The sequence below is a fragment of the Lygodium microphyllum genome, chromosome 4, assembly GCF_053477565.2.
Source record: "Lygodium microphyllum isolate KBCC chromosome 4, Lygodium_microphyllum_v1.1.10, whole genome shotgun sequence".
In the NCBI taxonomy this organism is placed as follows: Eukaryota; Viridiplantae; Streptophyta; class Polypodiopsida; order Schizaeales; family Lygodiaceae; genus Lygodium; species Lygodium microphyllum.
In genome coordinates this window covers 11362544-11387841 of record NC_141138.1, presented here as the reverse complement: position 1 = coordinate 11387841, position 25298 = coordinate 11362544, and the positions used below count along the sequence as shown (strand labels likewise).

General features: G+C 42.3%; 1 protein-coding gene across 1 annotated transcript; it reads left to right on the top strand.

The window, feature by feature from the left end:
- Positions 1–968: 968 nt before the first annotated feature.
- LOC148036802 (uncharacterized) lies at positions 969–6236 on the top strand. The gene is made up of 4 exons (XM_087675691.1): positions 969–1626; positions 1791–2126; positions 2660–2879; positions 2984–6236. Exons 2-4 carry the CDS (start codon positions 1881–1883, stop codon positions 4798–4800), a joined length of 2283 nt encoding a protein of 760 aa, XP_087531817.1. The 5' UTR covers positions 969–1626; positions 1791–1880; the 3' UTR covers positions 4801–6236.
- Positions 6237–25298: the final 19062 nt, after the last annotated feature.

The window sequence follows — 25298 nt, the reverse complement described above, 5'->3', positions numbered from 1 at the left end:
ATCTAGGCGCGGGCGCCACGCAGGCCGAGGAGGCTTCAACGCAGGCCGAGGCGAGGATCCACGCGGGCCACGCAGGCTGAGGCGAGGGCAGTGGGCGAGCGAGGGTGCGGGCGAATCGCGGGCGACGGAGGTGCCGACGCGTGGCACCCCCGCCGAAAGGGAAGGGGGGTCGGGGGCTGCCATGTGGCAGCAGCCCCCGACCTCCCCTTAACATATAGTAAGGATAGTTCTAGAGTTAGCATGACGCTTGAGAGGAAAAGGTTGGAGGTCCATTGGAAAAAAAATCAAGAACATGGTCTTTTGGATGTGGCACATGGTCAAGTCACTCGGTCACATTTTTCATGTGGGCTTAGGTAGGATAAGCGAGATGCGTAATTAGCTAACTTTGGTAAATATTTTTGATTTAATATTCTTCAGCATATTTTCGCGTGTAATAATAAGGCACGAAATTTGCTCCATGAATAGAGAATTCGCCCTCGTGAAGTTAGAAACGTAGTTCCTCCTTGGACGGAATTCACCCTTTCGTTTGGGAAGATAAAAACGTAAACGTAGTGGTATTGAGGGCTGGCACGGACTTATGAAATTCGACTCCTTTGGCTTTGTTGGCACCTGGTGCTCGTCACGAATCACTATCATGGTGTTACGTGTAGGGAAGGGGAACCTCTTGGGTTTAAAACGTATAAAAGGTGTGGGGAATGCTTAAATTGGATTCAATGCTCTTCAAAGTTTGAGGGCAACTCTGGGGAGATAGTGGTGGACCTCAATCCAAGGCCACATTTATAACCTGACGTTGGTTTTGTGCTTGATTTAGGGTGTGAGGATGAGAACAGTCCATAGACACATGGAAGAGGGGGCAACAATAATGGCAGCCCGGGGGGGGGGGGGAACCCAAATATAATCGTTGATCTCTCATCCATCCATCATCGTAATAATAACAACAACAATAATAATAAAAACCGGGCAACGGTTTCAAAAAGCGGGCAGGGGAATGCTACGACGAAACTGTTGTAAGGGCTCATCAAAGCGGCCACATGCTCCCAAAACGTTGCATTTAATATTTTAGGGCCTAGCCCGATTCAATTTGACTCTCCTCTCGAGTCTCTTCAGGCGAGAGATGGAAAAGAACGGGCGACGCGATGGATGGAAAAATGGCGTCAATAGAGCAAATAATGGTAGGAACAATGGGTTTTAGGTAGAGCCCGGGGGGGGTGGCCGTTTGTCGGGGAGCGTGAAGGCGGGCTGCTTGTTTACTTTCGGGGGGGTTAGCAGGCACAACCTCACTTTCAACAACTAATAACATGAGAAGACGAGAAAAGAGTGTCTAGCAGAGGGCGAGGGAGGGAGACAGGTTTCTTATTCTTATTACACACAAAGCAGAAGCAGCCAGCAGAAGCAGAAGAACGAGAAGTGGGTCGAGAATAAAGAAGAAGAAGAAGACGAGACTGTCTACCATTCTCAGTAGCACAGGAGCAGAGAGGCACGGATCCTTCTCCTGGTTCTCTCTTGCTACACACACACACACACACACACACACTCTCTCTCTCTCTCTCTCCCCTTCCCTCGGGTTGCTGACCGTTGGGCCTGTATTCCTCCGCTGCAGCAATCCCTTCCCTGTTCAAAAACTAGGTAATGCTCCTCTCCAACATCCTGGCTTACTCGCAGCTCCTCTTCCCCTGTGGCCTTTTTAAACGTCCTGTCCAGGCTGCCACTACCGTGTGGCACGGTATTGCCCCTTTTTTTCTACTGTCGGTAAGTTTTGTTCACTCCCCCATTCTGTGTGTCCCGTTCAGGACGAGCAGACGACACAGTGAGAGAGTCGGAGTACAGACAAGAAAGGGGGACGCGCGCGCGACGACGCAGCGGAGAAGACGCAGGCAGGCATGTTCAAGAACCAGCTGCAGGAGCTAGCGCAGAGGAGCTGCTTCAACCTGCCTTCCTACTCCTGCATCCGGGAAGGGCCCGACCATGCGCCGCGCTTCAAGGCCACTGTCAATTTTAATGGGGAGACCTTCGAGAGCCCCAACTACTGCAACACGCTGCGCCAGGCCGAGCACGCCGCGGCAGAGGTGGCTCTCAACACCCTCTCCAAGAGAGGCCCTTCGCAGTTCCTTGCGGCGAGGATCCTGGTAAACGCTCAGATGCTGAGATCCTGTGCGCTTTCCAACGTCTTGGGTCGTGTTCTTTGTCTGTCTCCCCTAGACAGGATGACTCGTCTGTGTTGTGTCTTGGTAGCGTGATCTGTCGTGCTCACAAGAGAAGCTAAACATTTACACTCATCTGAATCCGTGTATGACTTGAACTCCATCATCATCATCATCGTCATCGTCACCATCAGCTGCTCCTGTGAGAAGCTAGGATGCTGCAGAAGGGTATGAGGATTGCATCCGGGGATTTGCCGGCACCAAAATTCTCCACTGCCACGGGCCTTGCGAGAAGTCGTTAAATGGGTGCACTACAATATAGAACCGGACGGATCGCCCAACCAGATCACAAGATGACAAGCTTGTTTCCCTCCGACTGTCTCTAATATCAATCTGTCAAACTTGCTTCTCTCCGTGTCTGTCTGTCTCTTCTTTCGTTTAATACACATACCCACTGTCCTCTGTCTCTGCCTTTAATTTGTCCTCGTCAGCGCTTAATCGCTTTCGCATTTTGACAGGACGAATCCGGAGTGTGCAAGAATTTGCTGCAGGAGACTGCCCAGCGCGCCGGCGTCTCTCTTCCGGTTTACACCACAATTCGCGTCGGCCCCGGCCACCTCCCGGTCTTCAAATGCATCGTGGAGGTCGCCGGAAGGATTTTCCCCGGAGAACCTGCCAAAACCAAGAAGCAAGCTGAGAAGAATGCCGCCATGGCCGCATGGTCTGCCATCAAGCAATGTACTTCTTCCCCCCAGCTGAATGAGCTTTTCTTTAACATCTTTGTTTTACCCCTTCTGATTCTCCACACAAGCTCAACCAAAATCTATCTATCTGTGTCTCAGGGTCGCAGCCTCCTTTGTTGACGGACTCTTCCGAGACGGGCGCCGAAGATCAGGGGGACCGAAGCGGCGGCAGCTCTAATGCGCTGGCTTTGTTCAGGCGGGATGCTAGCTGCAAGTTTTCGAACTCATCGTCGTTCCACCATCATGGTCGTAACGCGCGAGGCAGAGCAGCAGCAGCAGCAGCAGGGAGCAGAGCAGACAAGAGCCGCTTGAACAGAGATGGAAGCCCGGCCGCGCAGTTCCATCGCGCCCCTGCCGCCGCCGCCTCCTCTTCTTTCCTGTTAGCAGCAGCCGCCGCAGCTACGGAGGCACAACAACAGCAGCAACACAGGCTTGTGTATGCCCAGCAGCGCGATGACGCAGCTCGCGCCGCGGCATCGATGGCGCAGCAGCATTTCAGGGGAGGGCCGCCCCCCTCGGCCATGGAATCCCCCCCTCTCTCTCCGCGTGAGATGTCTGCTGCCGCTGCTGTCGCTGGCCGCGGCATCATGCGGGGCCGCTTCTTCTCGCCCATGCACCATCAAAAAAGCCGCCTGTCCTGGCAATCCCGGAGCGACCGTTTCGAGTTGAGACGGCCGGACCTCATGGAGGAGCTGCAGCTACTGAGCAGAGACGATGACGACTGGCTGAGCCTGGGAGATCACAACCAGCTTCTTCATCAGGCCCAGCTGCAGCAGCAGCATCAGCAGTCCACCATCGGTAGTAATGTCGATGGCAGGGGAGATGGCCTCCTGCACCAGCGCAGACGCCCTCTGTTCCAGTCACAAAGTGAGCGCTTCGAGCTGAGGCAGAGCCTGCTCGACGAGCTGTATCAGAGAGAGGAAATTGAGTGGCTGCGCGCCGAGATGAGGATGACGCCTACCCGAGATAGCAGGGTGCTCTTCAATGACTACGACGACATACCCGCCTCTTATTCGGTCTACAGCAACGATGGTAACCATATGATGGGTGCTACTGCTTCTGGTGGTGGTGGTAGTACCTCTTACAGCGGCAGCTTCAACGATGGAGGCCATGGGGAGAGCAGCAGGTCTCTCTTCACAGAACACATCCCGCAGGACGCAAGCAACAACGGCATGTTCAGTGTTGGAGTAGGGCACCCTCAAGATGCTAACGTTTACAGCAACAGTCTGAGCCGTCGTGGGAGCTTAACCGCTGAAGAAGGCTTCAACTATAGTGGGCGGCTAATGAATGCGACCCCAGATAACCCAAGTCATCATCATCATCAGGCTGTCTATGACAGCACCACGCCTGGGGAGAGGTGCGGGTATGGAAGCTACAGCGGCAGCAGCAATGACTATGTGGGAGGGAAGGGGAAAGCGTCTGTAGTCCTGGGCAGCAATGGGGCGTCGGCTCTGTACAGCAAGAGCCCTGCGAGTGCAGCATATCACATCAATTCGTCTGCTGCTGATATCGATACCGGGCCTGTCGCTGCTGCTGCTGCAACATCTTCTTCTTCGTCCATTTGGGCGCGCTCTGCTCAGTGGTGGGCTTCTCACCGAAGCTCTGCATCGCCCTCTTCTTCCTCCAGCACTTCCGCCTCCTCTTCGTCCTCCATTTCTACCTCCTCTTCCTCTCTCGACCACTTACGGCGCACTGCAGGCTCCTTAGCTCCTCCTGTCAGAATACGCCACATTGTGCCTGTCCGCTCCGCCCCTCCTCCCAGGTCCTCGTCCTCCCCCTCTTTTAATGTCATCAACGACCACCCTTCCCTCGCCCTCCCTCCCTACCGGCCTATGCATTCTTTGCACGGCAGGGATGTGGTTGATCTCTCTGATCAGGTCTCCACCTTGCAGCTCTTCGAGCAGCTCAGCCTTTGACCGGCATTGAAAACTGCGAAACAGACGTTGCAGAAGACCTTCTCTTTGAAAGTTCGGCTCTCGTCACAGTAATCCTGCTTGTCCAGTGAGCACCACATACAGTCTCTGAATCTGAAGATTGATGATCAATTGCGGAGGTGTGCAAGTCCTCTACATAGTATATATACATATACACACTCGTGTGCTGGTCATATCGGCAGAGGTTTTGCATATCCTCTATAATGTCCTCTTATGATGATAAATCTGACGGCAGAAGGTTAGTGTAATAGTATAAGCACTGTCTCACTCATAACCACATGGTAGGCGAGAAAGAAAGCCGACTTGCCTGAGAAAGAGGAGCCGAGCTAGGTTAATGATGAGAGACCATTGGCAGCAAGGTTCTAACGGTTTGGTATCAATCAATCGGCGTGCATTGCCGCCAGCTTATCCATATTCTCCAGATTTGTTTATTTCTATAAATATACTACGTCAATTTTTTGGTGGTGGTTGGGAGAATGTTTCGATGGGTGGTCCTCTGGTCCATGGTCATTTTGGCGACGTTATGATTTGTGATGGAATGCAATACGAGAACCATTGCGGCGTGCGTGCGACAAGAACAAAGGAAAAAGGAAAACGTCTGCTTCCTAACAAGTTCCCGGTTCTTCAACTCTTACATGAACATCGACTATTCATGGAGATCTCAAGATTATCAGAGGGAATCGTTGGGAAGAGAGATGTGGTGGGAGGAGGAAGGACAGCAGAGAGAGGAAGCGTAGCGTACTCATAGTGCGCCAGCAGGCTGCAGGACTGTGTCTGAGGTCTGAGATGCAGTGATTTACCGGTGTTTCTGCTTCATGTGCTTTATTTGTTTTTCCCCTGCCAGTGCATTCAAGTTTTCCGAGGCAACTTTTTGGGGCCTTGTAATTGTTTTCGTCGGTCGTGGCCACAGAAAGTGCCTCTGAAACCGGACTCTCTGCATCCTTCAAATTCGATCCCGACAATGACTATTCATTCGGCCACAGAAGCTTCATCTCAAACCAAACTGGACCTCAAATTTCGGTTTCCATTTTTTCAATTTTAAGGGGGCTTTCCCACGGGCCCTTTTTAAAACTCACAAAAAGCTATAATAGTGTTAGTATTGTGCGCGTCTTAAAGCTTTTGCTTACTCGTAAAAAGCCACCCAATTTTTCCCGCTCGACCCAAATCCGGACGTTGCTTGATGTGGGGAATGAGCTAAAGTCCCGCCACACGGAGGTACAGGTACAGGAATTTGCGGTGATGCGACCATCAACTTGCAAGCAAGCGCACGACTCAAGTGACTTGTGTGAACCTCGACTCTTAGTCACATCTTCAGAAAGATAGATAAATATAGATGGGGGAGGGTTCTTGAACCCTTTGCTTGATGGTCTTCAGAAATCTTGAATTCTTAGAGTGCTTTTGAGAGTATCTCCCTCCCTTCTCAACAAAGTAATAAAGTTGTGCTTTAAATAAGCTCTTGAAGCTTCAACCTTGTTTCGTGTTTTGTGGAAAGTAGACGTGGTGATATCATCTCTTTGGGCATCTTCTAGATGAGCATGGTTTCTTTTTTGTTATACTTGTTCTAAGAGAGCCCAAATGTCTTGTTTCTCTAGCACAGCTCTCTTGAGATGATAGATTGTAGGGGCTAATCCTTTGATGTGCGATGGAGCTCTTGGAGGAATGAAAAAGGCAAGCCTTGGAGTGACCAAGGTAGTAAAAAGCCAGTCATTAGATGGACCCACCATAGTAATAAACAGACCTACCATAGTAATAAACAAGCACCAACCAGGCACAAGAGCAATGGACCTACCAATGAAGTAGGTGGTTTTGCTAGTGAAACCACTCGTAAAGATGGTTAACTTGCTCCTACATGATGTCATCATATGATATCAAACAAAAAAGAACCTATTTCATGTGTACTTGGCTCTTTACACTCCCCTCTTTTCTAAGCTTTTGTGCTTTACCTTCCAATTGTTTGATCCCCACTTTCACAAGCTTCTAATTTGGCCATGAGCAACTTTGGGCAATGGCTATGCCTTCAAAGTTTGTTGCAAGCTATTGAAACAAAGGATAGCTCTCCATCCAACATCCATAGCTCTTGGCTTCTTCCATCTATTTATCTTGCAAGTGGGGTGGGAGTTTCCAAAAGGTAGCACCCTAGCACTCATTTTGGTTGGGGGGTTTAGTAATCAATGTGGATTTATGAGCTCACTTGACCCACCATAGAGCTCACAACCACATTATGGATGTGGCAATCCATAACGTGAAAGTATTATCACGTTGTTGATATATTGGTCACAAAGCTTTGGCCCATACATATATCCATTCCTTTGGAGGAGTATGTTTGTATCATTTCAAATCTTGACACTGAATAATGCACTACTAGTCATTCATGGATATCAATATCATTACGATAAAGAATACAAAGAAAAGATCAACATCCCTAATTGTAAGTGTGATAATCCATCATTGATTGAATTAGAGGAGTGATTTAATAAATTGGAGATGTATTTCACTTTGTACCCACATATGGAGAAGGCAAAAATTTGTTATATAGCCCTTGATTCACTTCACCATCTTGAAGGTACCATAGGTAAGCATTTAGTTTAGAGAGATGGTGCCACGTATGGAGAAGGCAAAAGTTTGTTATATAGCCCTTGATTCACTTCATCATCTTGAAGGTACCATAGGTAAGCCGCATTTAGTTTAGAGAGATGGTGGAGAATTACCTTTGAATTAGGAGGGAATTATGCTATAAAAGTATAGTCCTTGATTCACTTCATCATCTTGAAGGTACCACATGTAAGCATTTAGTTTGGAGAGATGGTGGAGAATTGCCTTTGAATTAGGAGGGAATTATGTTACAAAAGTTGCTTTGCGTATAGTAATTGAGGTGTCTTTGGAGAGATCCGTGGGAAAGATGTTGATGTGAACACTATACTATCTAGGAGCCAATATCGTGGGTTAATTTAATGGGTTTGAAAATGGAAATCTGAAGAGGATGCTTTCATCTAGGAGCCAATATCGTGGGTTAATTTAATGGGTTTGAAAATGGAAATCTGAAGAGGATGCTTTCATCTAAAGTAATGGGCAATGATTATCTTCATTGGATGCAAATTGAACAAGAGTTTTTTATGGTCTTAAGTAGGCACCTAGGGAGTGGTACTATAAGCTTGATGCTTTTATACATTTGAAAGGGTATTCCCACAGTGATATAGATTCGTGTTTATACATAAAGAAGATATGGGATGATAGCCTTATTATTTTGGTGCTTTTTGTTGATGACGTCCTTATAGTTGGGAGTATGGTAGCTAGGAGTGCTCTCTCTTAGATGTCTAAGGTGTAAAAATTCACAACCTTGTCTACCACTAAGGCCAAGTATCTTGTGACGACAGAGGCTTGCAATACAACGCCCCATGATTAAACTATTCAAGGAGTATCATTCAATTGGCTTGTAGTATGTTGTTCCATGTGAAGACTAGCCGTGTATTACAAAGGGGTGGTTGACTTGGTGACTATGCTTACGGGACTTTGGCAAATGTGATACATTGTACTTGCCAAGGGAAATCTAACAAATCAATTGGAAGATCGAGTGCGAAGAACCAAGGCTACGAGAAGTGAGGTATGCAAATTTCTTTTGGAAGATGTTATTTGTTGCTATGGTTGTTTTGGAAAGATAATTTTAGATCAAGGAGAGTTGAATGCAGAAGAAGCTAGGGAATTCTTCTTGAGGTTAGGCATAAAGCTTGCTCTCACTTTAGCACACAACCTTCAAGGTAATGGCAAAAGTGAATGCAGACACGCGGCTATCATTAAACCTTGATTCGAGAGTGACCCATGCTACTTTCATATGCTTTATGGACTAATCACACTATGCATAGTACAATGATTGAATATATGTCTACTAAGTTGATGTATGACCAAAAGCTTGTTATGCTTATCACTTTCATCAATGAGGTGATATAGGACAAGTCCATTGAGCTTGTCAAAATACCCATGGATAGGAATCATGCAGATCTACTCAATAAAAGTCTTATAGTGAAACACTATGCCTTTTTTAGGAGGTTGATAGACGTAAAATGAGACAATGTCTTTTCTCATCTTATTGTACTATACTTGTTATACTTTTCTCTTTTACTCCTTACTAAGGCGCATTTGCCTATGGAAGGTTGTTGGAATTAAATACGCCTATACCTAATTGCTCACATTTACTCACTATATTGTATATTGCACGTTTGTATGTTGCATATGGTGGGCATTCGTTACTATCACTTTATTCTTTATTCTTTTAGTGATTATTGAATAAGGGAAAGATGGTCACGCATTGTGATTGGAGTTTCCTTCGCATATGACTTTTCTCTCTTTTGCTCTCTTACACCATCTACTATAGCTCTTGCTTTCACTTGTGGGCTTTACAGGCTCTTTCTTTTAGGGTATAGAAGAAGCCATTGGTAAAAGTTGAGACTATATTGAGAGTTGCATGGATTTATTAAGGTGATGCAATGATATTGCCAAGAATGAGATGTAAACAATTACACTTGAAATCATATTATCTTGTTCTAATCAATTAGTAACATGAAAACTTTTCCTTCATTAGGAGTTTGTTAAATAGAGGGTGTTGGAGTAGTTGGTCAATTAATGGGAACTCTCAACCAATTGGCAACACTCATAGGGAAGTGAAAGCTAGGTAGTTTGGGTCACAAATGGACATCTTGATAGCCCTTCTTTACTTTGTAGTAGTCATTAGGCAACTACTTATTTGGAAAAAAGAAACATGGATATTATACCATTTCTATTTGAATGCGTCTCATCATTTTACTTTTTGTTTTAACTTTAGTATCTCCTCTAGGCTCTTTTGGCAATGCTAAGTATGAAAAGTGGGGATCAATTAAATACTCTTGGCTATGGCTCCACAATTGGTGGGTAACATATACAAATGTGTTCATTCTCTTCCCATGGTGCTGCAAACATTAGAAGCTTTTCATGCTCCTTAACTAGTATGCCAATGTGAGCTCGACTGTTTACTTGAGCAACATTATTTTATCATCAATTTCCTTGTGGAAATTGGTTCTAGTTTATTTCCTTTTTGTGCCATTTCTTCAACCATTTCCATGATAGATCTCATGATCATTTTGGGTTTTAAGTTTGTTCATGGTTTTGGTCAAGAGGAGCACACTATAGTTGTCGTATTGATGATGCTCTTTGATTTAGAGCTCATATCCTTATTCATTGAAGCTCTAGGGCTTGCTCCTTAGAGGAGTTGGTGGTTATAGTCACAATTAGGGGCTACAACTACTTGTGTGTACCACTTTGGATTTGGAAGCACTAGCTATAGGTTCCATAGATTTGGTTAAGCTAGCGGCATCAAGGGTAACTATTACTTTGATCTTTTGGACTAGAAGTGGGAGTTTACTTATAGCTCTGTGATATGTGGATTTGATAACACTCTCAAATGGCATTGCTCGGACCTTTGGTGCTTGGTTTGCTTTCCCTTTAAGATCTAGTTTATTGGCATCGGTACCAACATGGGGCTATTGTTTTTATGTTTCATGTTTTTGCTTTGGCAATATAGATTCCTTGGGTTTGAATGATTTTGGACTTATGGATAAACTTGCAATAGTCTTTTGCTATTTATTTTCAATAGTGGATGGTTCTATCGTTTTCTCTTTTGTATCCATTATTTGTTTTTTGAGTGGTACTCTTGGGATGTGACTATTTCATCTCTTTCTCTTGAGTCAACTTTTGTTTAGACATATTTGATTCCTCTTGGCGATTGGCCAAAACTACCTTAGGCCATTGTGCTTTGATTATTGTAGGCTCTTGCATATTCTTTTGATAGACAAGTATTGGCTTTTCAGTGATTCTAGTTTTGACTCAGTTAATTTTGCTTGTGACATTGATTTGCATTTAGATCTAGCTCTCTTATTTCTTGCTATGGATGGAGCTTGAAAGCTTGAACAATTGTTAGTGAAGACACTTGTGTAGGAGGCTTAGGCGACCAAATCCATCAATCCCCTACGTAATGGCCTTAAGCATGTAGTAGAGATTTAAGAACCCATCACTGGAGCCAACTCTACATCGATTCATACGGTTGTAAGCTCTTGGTCTCTTGATTTTTCTCATGAAACCATTTGTTGTTTGGTTGACTTTGAAAGCCTTGGGTTTCTCTCTCTTTATTCTAGGAGCAGCTAAAGTGAGTGGCTTCCAGCCTTAAGCAACTCCTAAAGCACTTTAAGCTCTAATCAATGAGGCTATTTTCTTACATTTTCCTTGAGAATAGGCAAGTTTATAGTTATTGAAAACCATATTAATAATGATACTCTGTAAGCTCATGATTGTATGTTGTGCATCTTAATCAAAATCACACTTGATTACATGCTTGAAACATGATTGCACATAAAACATGATTGGCATGCTCTTAGTTTCTATTGCCATTATAATTTTGCATTATTCTAGAAGTATGGAGATCATATATAAGGTTTGATACTTGCATTTCTTGGCATAAGTTTGAGTTGTCCACGCATCATAAGTCAAGATATTAAAATCCCAACCTTCATTGAGGAGAGGATCTATGTTGTGCTCTCTCTTTGCTATCATTTTGACCCTAAAAGATGTGGTTAAGTACTAGCTCTTCATCATCAAGGTGGCCTTTACCTTTTTTATTAAAATGTTTGGCATTGTAGGCCTAAATGAGGTGCTATTGGATACCTTCTATTTAGCAAAATCTTGATATATATGAGCAACATTGCACTCATTGCATATTAGGCTAGCCTTATCTTATTGGGGAGTTTCTTGCTTTTTTGCACAGTCGTTTGACATGTCTAGGTTGATTATGGTTCAACTAGTCACACTTTCTCATGGTTGGATTAGGCCAATCTTTTGTCACATTTTCATATTTTGTCTAAGTGGTTATGGTCTGTTTTAATAGCCAGCTCAAGGTGTTCTTGCTTTGCCTCTTGAGAGCTTGTAACTTGTTGAGCATAGATTCTTCCATTAATTGGCTAATGTCACACTTTGCAACCATTTTTGTTGTAATAAAGAAAAAATGCATGCTTGCCAAAGCCTATTCCAGGGACCATTAAATTGGAAGGAAGACAATTGCTTAGAGAGGAAGAGTGATTTAGAGCATTCCCTTAGGAGTATAAAATGGGCTTTGGTGCCATTCTGAACACTTTTAGTTCATTTGACAAAATTACCACAAGTACTTTCAGCTTAGTACTAGTTTTAGCATGAGTTGTATTTCCTGTAGTGACTATGGCTCCATTGTGTCATGGATTAATGGAAATTTTTCTCTAGGACATGACCATGTTTGGCCTTTTTTGTACACTTTTCATGTTTCTGGGCATTAGTTGTTAGATTATTTTCAACTAGAATAGTCATTTTCATTGGTATTAGAGCAATAGGTTAGATCATGCGTGTGGTCATTTTCAACCATGGGTTTAGTTGCAAAGAACATAACATAGAAGTATAGTGAGATTCTAGTCACAAGGCTCGGTTAATTTCTATAATTGTTACCAGGAAAGATCTACTATAGCAAACCACGATCATTTTGAAGGTTGTGACCAGATTTTAGAACAAATGGTGGTCTTCTTGCTATTCTAGTAGGTCGTCATATTGAAACCATTTTGGAGACTTTCTTGTCAAAAGAGACAGGGACTGGAGTTGGAGAAAACTAAAGTACTCCTTTTGAGATCTAGGATTGGTTTACTTTCATCTCATTGATGAAGCTTCTATGGAGTTTCTTAGACCTCATCTTCTCTTCTTGACTTGATTTCTCTCTACAACCTACCAAGCAATATTCCTTGCATCTCCAGGAGCTAAGGAAGCACCACATTGACTACAATTGGCTCAGTATAGCCACATGGAAGAGTAGCAAAATAAAGTGCACTTTTCATTGCAAAATGTAAGTGATTCAAACTTGATCAATTAGTGATCATCATGCTTTTGAGGTTTCAATGCCATGGTTTCCACGCTGTGAGATGAAGAGGGATTAGGAGTAGTCCATGCTTAAATTTCATCTTGGGCAGCATATAGAACCAATGTAGGAATGCTCAAAGCTATGCTTTTAATTTCATTATCTTGTCCATGAAATGCTTGTGCCCTTGATATTATACATTGGTTCAATATTGTCATGTTATGCCTAAAGCTGACCCTCCTTGTTTGGTTGATCACATTGATGTGTCATATGAGAAAAGTATGCAAGTTGGTAGGTGGAATTTTTTTGTAATGCATTGAGTCATGCAAAAGAATAAATCTCTATTTTTTTTCATTCTATTTTAATCCATCTCCATATTTTCACTTGCATTTCATTGAAAGGATCAAATATTTATTTTTGCCCATGCACAACATAACAGTTCGATTATTCTAGCATGTAATTGCCATGTCAAGATATCAGCAAAAAAAAGGGAATGTTGGGTGAGATGTAATATAAAAGAGAGGTGACCCTCCCTCACATCAAAGATCTCAAAGGGGTGCACAACCTGGCTTGGGAAGGAAATTTGCACACCCCCCAAGTCTTAGAGTCCATGTAGGTGCTCGTTCTACCATTTTATCCCTCACACCGATACAACGTTGTGGAGAAGTGAAGACAGTACTGTGGCATTGGATTGGGTCCTATTTTGCATCCCTACAATGATTCCAACTTGCCCTTAACATTATCACAAGTCTTACAGCTTGATTTCTACCTAACAAGACAAAATAGGGCATTTCAAACAGGTTATAGGGTTATTATAGATTGTGATAGGGTACTAAATTTGATTCCAAGATCAGCAAAAGTAATTCTAACGGAAAACGGTGACTATAGATTGATAAGGGACTTGGTTGCCAAGGTTTCAAGCCAAAAATCACACAATTTGGATCTTGCAATCCAAAGTTATTGCAAATTTTGAATCAGATGGTCACTAAAATAGCACATGTACCATGGCGAAAAACAAGAAGAAAGATCCTATTGCAGAGATAATACAAAAAGAGTTGAGGACTTATAAGCAAAACCATGACCCTACGTGTGAGGCACTCAATCAAGATCTTAAAGAATATGAAATGAGTGCTACAAATGGTCAAAGATTGTAGGAGGTCAATATTCAAATGGCACAAGATGTGAATCAAGCAAATGGAATAAATGCTAATCATGCTTCATTCAACTCTAATCATTATCACCAAATGTCTACTAATATCAAGGGCCTAAAGGATAGCATGCTCTACCTTATCTCATGAACCTTAACTCCAAGTTGGACAAGTTTATTAAAGTCTAGTAGCATGGGGTTTAATTTCAAGTTTGACAAGGTGATGACTTTTTCTTAGTGAAAGGTTGGTACCTATAATAAATCCCATTGTGCAAGATTTGTTCGAGATACAAAGAGAGGGAGAGAGAGACACAAATATATGAAAAGCACAAAGTGTAGAGTGCTCTCCTTTTTCTTTCTTTTTTCTATTATTCATTCTTTTCTAACTTACGCACACCATACCAAGTAGACCTAAGTCTACATAATAGTGTGAAAGAGACAGAGTCTAACTAACTAGTACAACTAGGTATGACCGACATTATTATGGTACAATCATCCAGCTAACCTACTACTAGAGAGAGCCGGTACATTTACTAAGCTTGATTCTTCACACTTCTCCTCAAGCTCAAGTCACAACATGTATCCTAAGTACCAAATTGAAGTGAGTAAACTTACCCCTACCAAGTGATTTGGTAAAGATGTCCGCTACCTGGTATTCTGTCTTCACATAGATAAGATCTATTTTGTCTTCAAGTACCATTTCTTTGATGAAATGGTAATACACTTCTATGTGTTTCTATCTAGCACGATAAACAACATCACTTGCCAGAAGCACACTACTCATGTTATCACAATACAACTTGACTGGTTTATGCACTTGTACTCCCAAGTCATCTAACGTCTTAACTAGGCAAACAACTTCACATGGAGCTAAGGCTGCACCTCTGTATTCTGCTTCAGTACTTGAGAGAGCCACAATGGGTTGCTTTCTACTACTCCCACTAATCATGTTGCTGCCACCATGACCAAATGCATACCCACTTGTCAATCTTATATTGTATGCATATCCAACCCAATTTGCATCATTGTATCCTATAAGCTCAAGAGGCTTACCATACTCATAAAATAATCCATAATGTAGTGTAACCTTCACATATCTCATAATCCTTCTCACAGCATCTAAGTGAGGTTTCCTCGACCTTTGCATGAATTTACTGATCAATCCAACTGAATAATTGAGATTAGGTCTAGCGACGGTAAGAGAAATCAAGCTACCAACCTTCTATCTATATATAGTCACATTCTCAATCTCATTTCATGTATCAACTGTCAACTTGACATTCTTCTCTAGTGGAGTGTCCATGGGCTTGCATTCCAATATACCATACTTTTTCAGCATATTATATGCATACTACCTTTGCAACATCTAGATTCCTTGAGGTGTCCATACGACCTCAATACCAGGGAAAATTTTCAACTCTCCCAAATCTTTCACCTGCTGAAACTCTTCTTGTAGCATAGATTTGATCTCATCAATGCCCTATCTGTTATCACCTATAATGACCAAGTTATCTACGTACACCACCAAAATCACATAGTCATTCTCTGTCTTCTTAGTAAACAAGCTATCATCAGCTTTATCCATCTGAAATCCAAGATTCTGTAAGAATGAGTTGATTTTTGCGTTCCATGCCCATGATGCCCATTTCAATCCATAAAATGCTTTCTTCAATCTACAAACATAAGATGGATATTCGACATTTACATATCCCTCCTATTGATCCATATAGACTTCTTCCATCAAATCACCATTCAAGAAAGCATTCTTTACATCCATTTGATATAAATTCCAACCTTTGGATGTAGCTAATGCAATGACAGTCTGTACAATTGCCATCTTCACAATATGACTAAAATTCTCTTCATAGTCCAGCCCATATTGTTGAGCATAACCCTTCACAACCAACTTGGTTTTGTATAGCTCAAGCAAGACATTTGATTTACATTTGAGTTTGTAAACCCACTTGTATCCACAATAGACATCTTGCCTTCAGGCAGCTTAACTAAATCCCAAGTTCTATTTTCCAGCAAAGCATCATACTCTTCATCCATTGCTTTACACTAGTTCTCATCCTTTACTGTTTCTGCAAATGACGTGGGTTCTTTGTACTCCATTACTTTTGTCATGTATGCATAGTGTTTAGCTGAGTACCCATTATAAGTAAATCTATCAACATGTTTTCTTTCTCTTTGTGATCTTCATAGCTGAGGTGTACTATGCGATTTGCGCTCTCTCATGAGGCAATGCACACCTCTCCTTAACACCAAGTGTAATAACTATAAGTAAATCTATTAACAGGATTTCTTTCTCTTTGTGATCTTCATAGCCAAGGTGCTTTATGTGAGAAATGCGGGATCTAGAGCATGGCAAAACCGGAAGCTATGGAGGATGAAGAAATAAGTGTAGACTCATGATGGAAAGGACACTGTTTGTTACACAAGTGAATTAGGTTCCAAGATTGAGACTTGGACTCATAAACACAATCTTGTGTATGTGGACAATGACATTGACACTTTACTGAAATGAAAAGAGTACTATCATTGCTTAAGAAAAGGAAGCAAGTACAATGCTTTATAGGAAAGTAGGAAACTGCAGTAGGCACTATTGTGCATATGGGATAAGTTAGCCTGCATATCCTTGACCCTGAGATTCCATACAAAGAGGCTGTTTGAGTGTGATTGCTGATTCTCAACACCCCTCCTCAATCACAACTAGGAAAGGCACAAAGTGTGTAGAGGCTGTAATGAGAACCACCTGCAAAGTGTGGGCATACCACAGACATGGCAAAAACACCAGAGGCTGTCGCGGAAAAAGCTAAGTGTGGGTACCATAAACATGGTGGACATCCAGAGGCTGTAACAGGGGCCTCACAAAGTGTACAGGGACTGTAATGCCAAGTTACATAAGGAGTTTACAAAGCTTATGGCAGGGAGCATTAGGGCAAGGAAAATACAAGGCTATTAAAACAGTCTATCAGAATTATGAGAGTACAAGGACTGATGAGTCTTGTCCTTCCGATCCTGGTGGTCTTCATCTTCATCTTCTTCTTCCTTTGCTCCATTTTCTTCTTCTTCTTTGACTGCGACTAGATAGGCCTTTTGGGATCTCTTTCTTGCGTGGCAGAACTTCTCGGTGTGTCCGGTCCTTTTGCAGAAGTCACAAAAGAGCTGATCCTTCTTGCCTTTGTACCTGTTGCCAACATATAATGCATGCTCATCTCTAGAGGTACTTGGTTCTTCTTTGGTTTTTAGCTTCTTTTCTTCTTCTAATAGTGATGCCTGGATATCAAAAAGTTCAGGATTTGGCATGTTGATTAAAGTTGTTGATACGTTATTATATTCAGGAGGCAAGCTCTTAAGGAGAACACCGATACAAACATCTTCATCCATTTTAATGTTGATTCCTGCAAGTTGGGTTAGGAGTCCTTCCATGTAATTAAGATGTGTGGCAAGTGATGTGCTTGACTTCATTTCAAGCCTGAAGAACTCAATCAGGAGACCATACTTTGATGATTTAGATTGTGCACCGAACAGGGTGTCAAGTCTTTTCCATGTATCCTGTGAGGTCTCACAGTTATCCACATGATGGATATAACTGTCGTCTAGCTCCAGTTTGATAATGGCCTAAGCTCTGTCATCATTCTTTTGCCAAGTAGTTGCAAGGTCCGCGTCCCGAGGTTTCTTCTCTTTGCCATTTGTGATGGCCCAGAGACCCTTCTTCATCAGAATGAGCTTGATGCGGGTTTGCCAAGTGTGGAACCCGACTCCTTTGAATCGAGCATTTGGAGAGTCTTTTCCCATGTCAGATTTACGGGAACAGTAGCAAATCAACTTCAGACTTATTGGATTTGAGCAATAGAAGAATTGATTGAGAGACACAAGTGTTAAAAAACACTAACTGAGTGTCAATTACTACCAAATCTGCAAAAGTCTTTTATTCTTTTAAAATCCAAGTGATCTTCCCCTTCTTGATTTGATGCTGATGCCTTCAGATCTGAGTGACAGTACTTTAACGAACTTCAGAGAGTATTGCTCAGTGATTAAAATCACTGTTGATAACTTCAGTGAGAGAAACAGTGAAAAATGTCAAGATTTTGAAGCTTTTGGCTATGGTGGAATTAGGGTTTCTGAGACAGGGGCCTGGTTTTTTGCTGATTGCAGGAGCTACAGTGGATCATTTTCAAAACTTTTTATATTCCTAGGAAGCTGATTTCATGGGCTACAAAAGCCCTATCATGATGATCAAAATCGTGGTCAGTATGCAGCACGCAGGAGCCGCGAACAGAATCGACGCAGTCTGGGGCAGCGAGGTCGAATTTGTGCAATGCCAGAGCTGTAGCTTGCCAATGTGGTTGTTTGTTGTGCCAGGATGAAGCGCCTTGAGCAGAGGAACAACTCTCCAGAAGAAATCGTGGGCTGAAATGGCCTGGTTGAAGAGTTATGGAAGCTCCAAGCAAGGTAGGTCCTGTCTGGCTATGGCAGACACAGAGCAGAGATTGGGGATTTTCACAATGCTGAGCTCCAGATGGTCCAATGTCCTGGATTGATGTGATACAGGGAAGCTTTATGAGTTGGGGAATACTTTTCCAGAAGGAAGCTCTAAGAGATTTGACCTGTGGAGTGAGATATAAGCAGTTCAATCTGACAGGTGCTGCTGGCTATGGCTGCCATGGAAGCTTCAGTGAGAGTAGAGTTGGGAGATGAAGTCATGAGCTGACATTGAGCTAGACTGAGATTGAAAGGAATCAGGAGAGGCTAGACAAGCAGTGCCATGCCCAACTGGGCTCTGATACCATGTGAGAAATGCGGGATCTAGAGCATGGCAAAACCGGAAGCTATGGAGGATGAAGAAATAAGTGTAGACTCATGATGGAAAGGACACTATTTGTTACACAAGTGAATTAGGTTCCAAGATTGAGACTTGGACTCATAAACACAATCTTGTGTATGTGGACAATGACATTGACACTTTACTGAAATGAAAAGAGTACTATCATTGCTTAAGAAAAGGAAGCAAGTACAATGCTTTATAGGAAAGTAGGAAACTGCAGTAGGCACTATTGTGCATATGGGATAAGTTAGCCTGCATATCCTTGACCCTGAGATTCCATACAAAGAGGCTGTTTGAGTGTGATTGCTGATTCTCAACACTTTATGCGATTCCGCTCTCTCATGAGGCGATACACACCTCTCCTTAACATTGGCATAATAACTACAGAGATTCCAAACTCACTGTCTAGACTATTAGTGGAATCATACCCTGATGTCAACGGACTTGTTACATCATTAAGTGCCTTCCCTTGCCTTTATCCATGTCCGATCTCCCCCTCACTGACATACATATCCGTGTCAATGGAATGAGATCCATGATTGCACAATCTACCTGCCCCCCAAGGACTCAGATTGGCAGATACATCATGCATAGATCCACTAACAGTAGTAGTATCTTGCAACCATTTTCAGTATATGTGCTTTGTGAAGACTCATCATGAATTGATACCTACTTAGCACCATACCAGGATGCTAGCTCATCAAATGTCACAGCTGATCAAAGTCTCATGAGTAGATGAAACATAACACTTATAAGCCTTCCGTTCTTGCGAGTATAACCAAGTAACCCATTTTCACCCTCGTACACATACTTCAGCAAATTTGTGATTCTTGAGAAAGTTGGAGGTCTATTGTTTAAGGGGTCAATTGGGTAGATTCCCCCATCAACCCACAAATCCACATGTTTCAATCCTATTTGCCTGTAACTCTGCAAAATCGAAGGGTTGACACTGGTACGCTAGGTTCTTTTGAATAATGGGGCATATTCAATCTCTACCTCAATACACAGCTCCTTCTTTCCTCTATTCATTTTACTATTAATAGAAATGGGGAGCCTACTTGGTTATCACAAGAGGTAGAGTGGAGATGCACAGAGAGGCACACAAAGGTGCCAAGGGAAAGGAGGGTGTAAGTAATTCACTCTGTTAATGAAGGCTGCATAAACACAGAGAAGAGGTCACAATAGAGCCATGAGAGAGTATAGATATGGGGGGAAATAGCTCAGAGGGTAGGGATGTCCAAGACTTTTCGTATTTTAGATATTTCTATTTTGCCTCCAAAAACATCTCCAAAAAACACGAAATTTGACCAATTGGTTTGTTTTTAGACCAAAAGCTAGGATATAAAAAATCCCCAAAATAAAGGAACTTCTAAAATTTCATTTTCCTTGTTCTTGATAAAAAAATAAATTACCTCGTATCTACTAATCATTTTGCATTGAAAATGAAGCACCACACTCCCGTAACTAACTTCTTTTTAAATATAAAATTTGGTTGAAAAAGACTTTTTGAATGAGGAGAGAGAATGAATCTGAGTATATCTTTGTAGATAATATAAAAAAGGCAAAACGAGATTGCAAAAGTGGAGAGAGAGGAGGATTATTTTACTATTATTCTCTCATCTTTTCCTTGTTTTAAGGAGGAGAGAGGGGAGGGGGGACTAAAAGGCCCATTTGTGAGTTCGTTTTTTTCCCAATGGTTTGTTTCTGTACGAGTGATGATTTCTTTTGGACTTAGGGATTCATCTTCAGAAGATGCGTCTAGGAATGTCACATAGCACGGACCTTCTATAAGCCGTGGCTCTGATGTCTCTAGCTTCTGTTGACAAGGGGTATCATCATCATCTTTTCTCCAGAATGAATGGTCAGGGCGACATGAGACACTGCTGAACTTAATTTTTATACATTTGATCTATTTCTTATTTTTATTTTGCATACTTTGTGGTCCATTGGTCAACCCAAATGAAACCATGGTCATTCCATCTAACACCCCGAGATCTTCGGCCTTCGAGGTCTTTGTAGGGACATCAACAAGATTGTCCTCTATCAGAGGAACTTTTTCATCTACACTTTCATAACTTGCTTCTTTTTCTTCCTCATCATTTTCATCCTCTAGAAGTAGAGGCTCTGTCTCTACTTCTGTAGAGGCTCTGTAGGAGAAGAACAAGTCCTCTGCCTCTGTGTCTACTTTTGCTTCTATCTCTGTCTCTGGCTCTGTCTCTGCTTCTGACTCGGTCTCTGACTCTGTAATAGGGAGAATAGTACATCCATGCTTCTATCTCACTGTCAGAGGTGATTTCAAAAGTCAATTCGGGTTGAGGCAGGAGGTATTCTCCCATGGAAAAAAACTTTGCTTCCTTCAGTAGTTGGCTTACAGTGCCCACTTTTAGGGACTATGCCTCTGTTTTCTTGGGAAATATATGTTTGATAGCCTCTTCATCTCCTAATGTCCCATCTGTTACTTCATTGGAGAAGTCTATTATGACTTCGATGGATGTGGATCCATTGCCTTTTTGCGATCCATGTAATTTCAACACCACTTTAATGGGTCCTCTACCTAGGGTTAGGGTTCCTTTGAACCAGTCCATCTTATCTCTTGCTTCGAAAAGCCAAGCTCTTCCTAGCAGTAGAGGATACGAGGTCCCATAAGAATTTGGTTTGACCACCAAATATGTCAACCAATAGTCTCTTCCTGCAAGGGTTGTTTTTACGTATGGGAGGATGCCCAATGGTTTGATTCTGCTTTGCTCTGCCAATCTGATAAGCCACTGGGTAGGTTGAATTCCTTGCAAACCTAGATCCTTCATTGTCACATCTGTCATTATGTTTACTGATGAGCCTCCATCAATCAATGTATCTGAAATAAAGCATCCTTCTATCCATACACTAATCTTTAGAGTTCCAAGATCTAGGAAGGCGTTAGCCACATTTACTTCCTTCACAGGTTCTGAGGCTTTGTTGGACTTTGTTATTGTTGGGGGAGCAATCCTTAGGCCACGTCTTGTCAAGATGCTTTTAAATCTCTTTCGAAAACTAAGAGACATCATCAGTAATTATCAGAATGTTAGGTTTGGTTTAAAGGTGTCTAGGTCTTTGACCAAATCATACTCTTTGATAGGAACCACAGGCTTTTCCAATCGACTGGGAAATGGGACCACTCCCACTTTTATCTTCCCTTGTTCTTCTAGGAGTGGAAGCATATGCGCTTCATCTTCATGAGCATGTACTTCTACATCCTCTATTTCCTAGACCTTTGGTTCTGTCTTTGTAGCTCTCTCTGTGGCTCTATAGTGTTCCGTACTTCCTTACTCTGAATTGCATTGTTATGTTTTCCCTGAGGGAGGTTGAACTTCACAGTCTTGGCAGAAGGAACATTCTCTTTTGGAACTACGGGTTCTCCTTTCTTTGCTCGCATTATTGCGGCCACTTTCAATTCCACCAAATTGGAAGCAAGTTCTTGGGTCTTCTGTTGGGTATCAGAAGTAGATTTCACAGGGGCTGGACTTGGACAATCTTTTGCAGTACGGCCTTCTCCTTTGCATTAGCTGCATAAGGGCTTGTAATCCACATATCTTCTAGGGTTTGGACGATTCGAGGAGATATGACCCTTTTCTCCACATCTATAACATTCTACCTTTGATCTCTAACCACCGCCAGATTGTCGTCCTCTGTAACTTTGAGAGGGAAACCTCCTTGGACCGAAATTAGGACCAAACTCCCTAGGCTTTGGTCCAATATCCTACGTTGTCATTTTAGATTCTAGTAAGTTGAATCTTGCATTTTTATCTTTCTGTCTTCGTTTGTGCATCTCTTTCAGAGAGTAGATATCCTTTGTATGGTTCTTTTGCAAACAGTAGGAACAAAAGGCTCCAGGAATGGTTGTTTTTCAGGTACATTCAATGGTTAAATGTCCCATTTGATGGCACTTTTTGCACCATGTATTAGAACACATCACATCTCTCCCACCTCCCCCGCAAGAGTGGATATATTAGCAATATTCACCTTCAACGTATGTAGCTGCTCTGTAATCACATCCATAAGCTCTTTCTTGATACTTGTGACTGAGTTGGATAGGTAGTCCTTCAGATTTTTACCTCTTGGAGTACTTGTAGTAGGATTTTGGGAAGCTTCTATAATTACTGCATACACGTGTTGGGTTGATCCAAGAGGTCCTCTATTTTGATTCTGATTCAGAGCTCCTATTGATACTTCGGATTATTGATTCTAGTTGGTAGGGTTCTACTGTTGTTGAGTCACCATTGGAGGAACTATTTGAGGCCACTGTTGTTGTGATTGAACCATTATTTGAGGCATTGTTATTTGCAGCCATTGTGGATTAGGTGAATTGTATTGTGACACTATTTGCATCTGGGAATAGGGGTAGAGGACTATCCCTGGGATTGTATTTGGTGGGTATACCATTCCTGACATGGAAGGAGGTAAGACTCCTCTTCTTGGAGTCATTGACAACCTTGCTTCAACATCGTCATACAATCTTGCACCTTCAACTACTGCTTGCAGATTGACTGGTCTTCTTAATTCCACAAACTTGCGAACTTCTAGTTGTAGGCCTCTGAGGAACACTCCTTTCTGGATACCTTCATCCAAATGATGGTCATTCCATCTCTTTAGGATAGATTCCATTCGTGAGACATAAGCTTCTATTTTTTCTCCAGAGGACTGACTTAGGTTCATGAACTCCTCTCGCATTCGCTTTTTAAAACCTTCACACCTGAATTTAGTGAGGAAGGCCAACTTTAGGTCGTCCCATGTGCCAAAAGTTCATGCTACATGTCTTTCATACCATTGAAACGCCACGCCCTTGAAAGTAGCAGGGAATATCACTTATCAATACTCAGGGGTTCTGGCATTGTTAGCCACACATGCTACCATAAATTCTGCAACATGAAGATCGGGGTCTTCATTGTACTCTCCCTTAAAAATTGGCAATGGGACTACATTTACTTGCCTATCATCAATATTTCCAGGACAAATCTGACTAGGAAGGGGACCTTGAGTCGCCATGGGGACTTCTGTAAAAGAGTAAAGGAGGCTTCTACTACAAGCTCGTTCTCAGCCTTGATTCTTGCCTTCTCTCTTCTCACGTACCTCTGGACTCATTCTAGCACTTGCCTCTTGATTGCGTCATTCATTAGGGGGGCTGGCTCCAACCAATTGGTCTGTACTCAACAGAAAAGAATCAGAGGGGGGCTTCAGTCTCTAGAAGATACTCTTGCCAACATCCCTTCTACTTCCTTCTTTTCAATATCTCTAAATTTAGCTTTCAAACCACTACATAGGGGGAGATATTCCATTCTAAAACTATCAAAACTCATTCTTCTTAGGATCGTTGTTGTGCGATCATCATAATAATGCCAACTTTTGATGGTTTCAATAGTGTATCTTGTAAAGAACACTCTGTCTACCAACTTCCAATGGGTTGCTAATTGAACAAACAGGAGGTTGTCAGTGTACCCAGCATCCCACGTATCTTGCTATTGAGCATCCAATAATAAATTCCAACTCTTTTCTTTCTTGTTTTTGTGAACCTCCACAGACCACGACTTCTGAAGTTTCCTTATGATCTCCTACTTAATGATGTTTGGAAACTTCTCAATGAATGCCAAATCTTCCATGGATGGTTATTCTCTCTATTTCTGCTCTTCAGTTTGTTCCCAAACAATTTGCCACCCAGATGCATGTCTCTGTTGCTTCAATAGGAAGAGAAAATAGTCCATCATATAGAGCTTGCATCATGATGGTAATATGTTTCCGCCATTGTGTGATGAACTTCTTGTAGAAAGTGGCTTTAGCGATAAGAATCTCCAACTCTTTAGTGAAAGAATAAACTTTGCAAGCATCCATTGAATTCTCCTCTTCTTGGTAATGCCATTTTCATCATTTTTAGCCTCTTCTAATGCTTGTTGATGGCAAGTTTCCCCGGTGACTACGCACCAAAAACATGGAGCCCCAAGAGGAACACCAAGGAAAAGGGATTTCTATTGCAAGAAAATATATCTTTTAACATCAACAAGCTTTTATTTCATCCTTTAGAGAACCACAACAAGGAAAAGAACAAATCTTCACGCATCATCATAGTAGATATCTCCCGCGGATTTGATAAAATCAACCATAATCTTCAACATCTTCACAAAATCCATCAATAAAACAAGAAACATAAAAGAATAAACCATTTTTGAATGGAAATAATCACATACTATTCATCTTCATTGTCTTCATAGTTCTCACTCTCAATCTCTCATAGATAGATACATTGTTTTGATAGAATTGGCTCTCTCTCTCTCTCTCTCTCTCTCTCTCTCTCTCTCTCTCTCTCTCTCTCTCTCTCTCTCTCTCTCAATCAATCAATAGTACATCATCTCCTTACTACAATATTCAATAATCACTCACAATAATCCTTTTTAGGTCGTGGATGCACCTCCCAAGAGGTATGGGAGGTATGAAAGGGCACCATAGCCACTACAGTGTCTCTTCATAGCTCACTTCTGTCTCTGTCACTTCAGTCTGCTCTTCAATCTTCAACAGCTACTTCTTCCATTTTTAAAAGCTCTTTTGAACTTAGATTCATCCTTTTCAAAAGTTAGAAAATT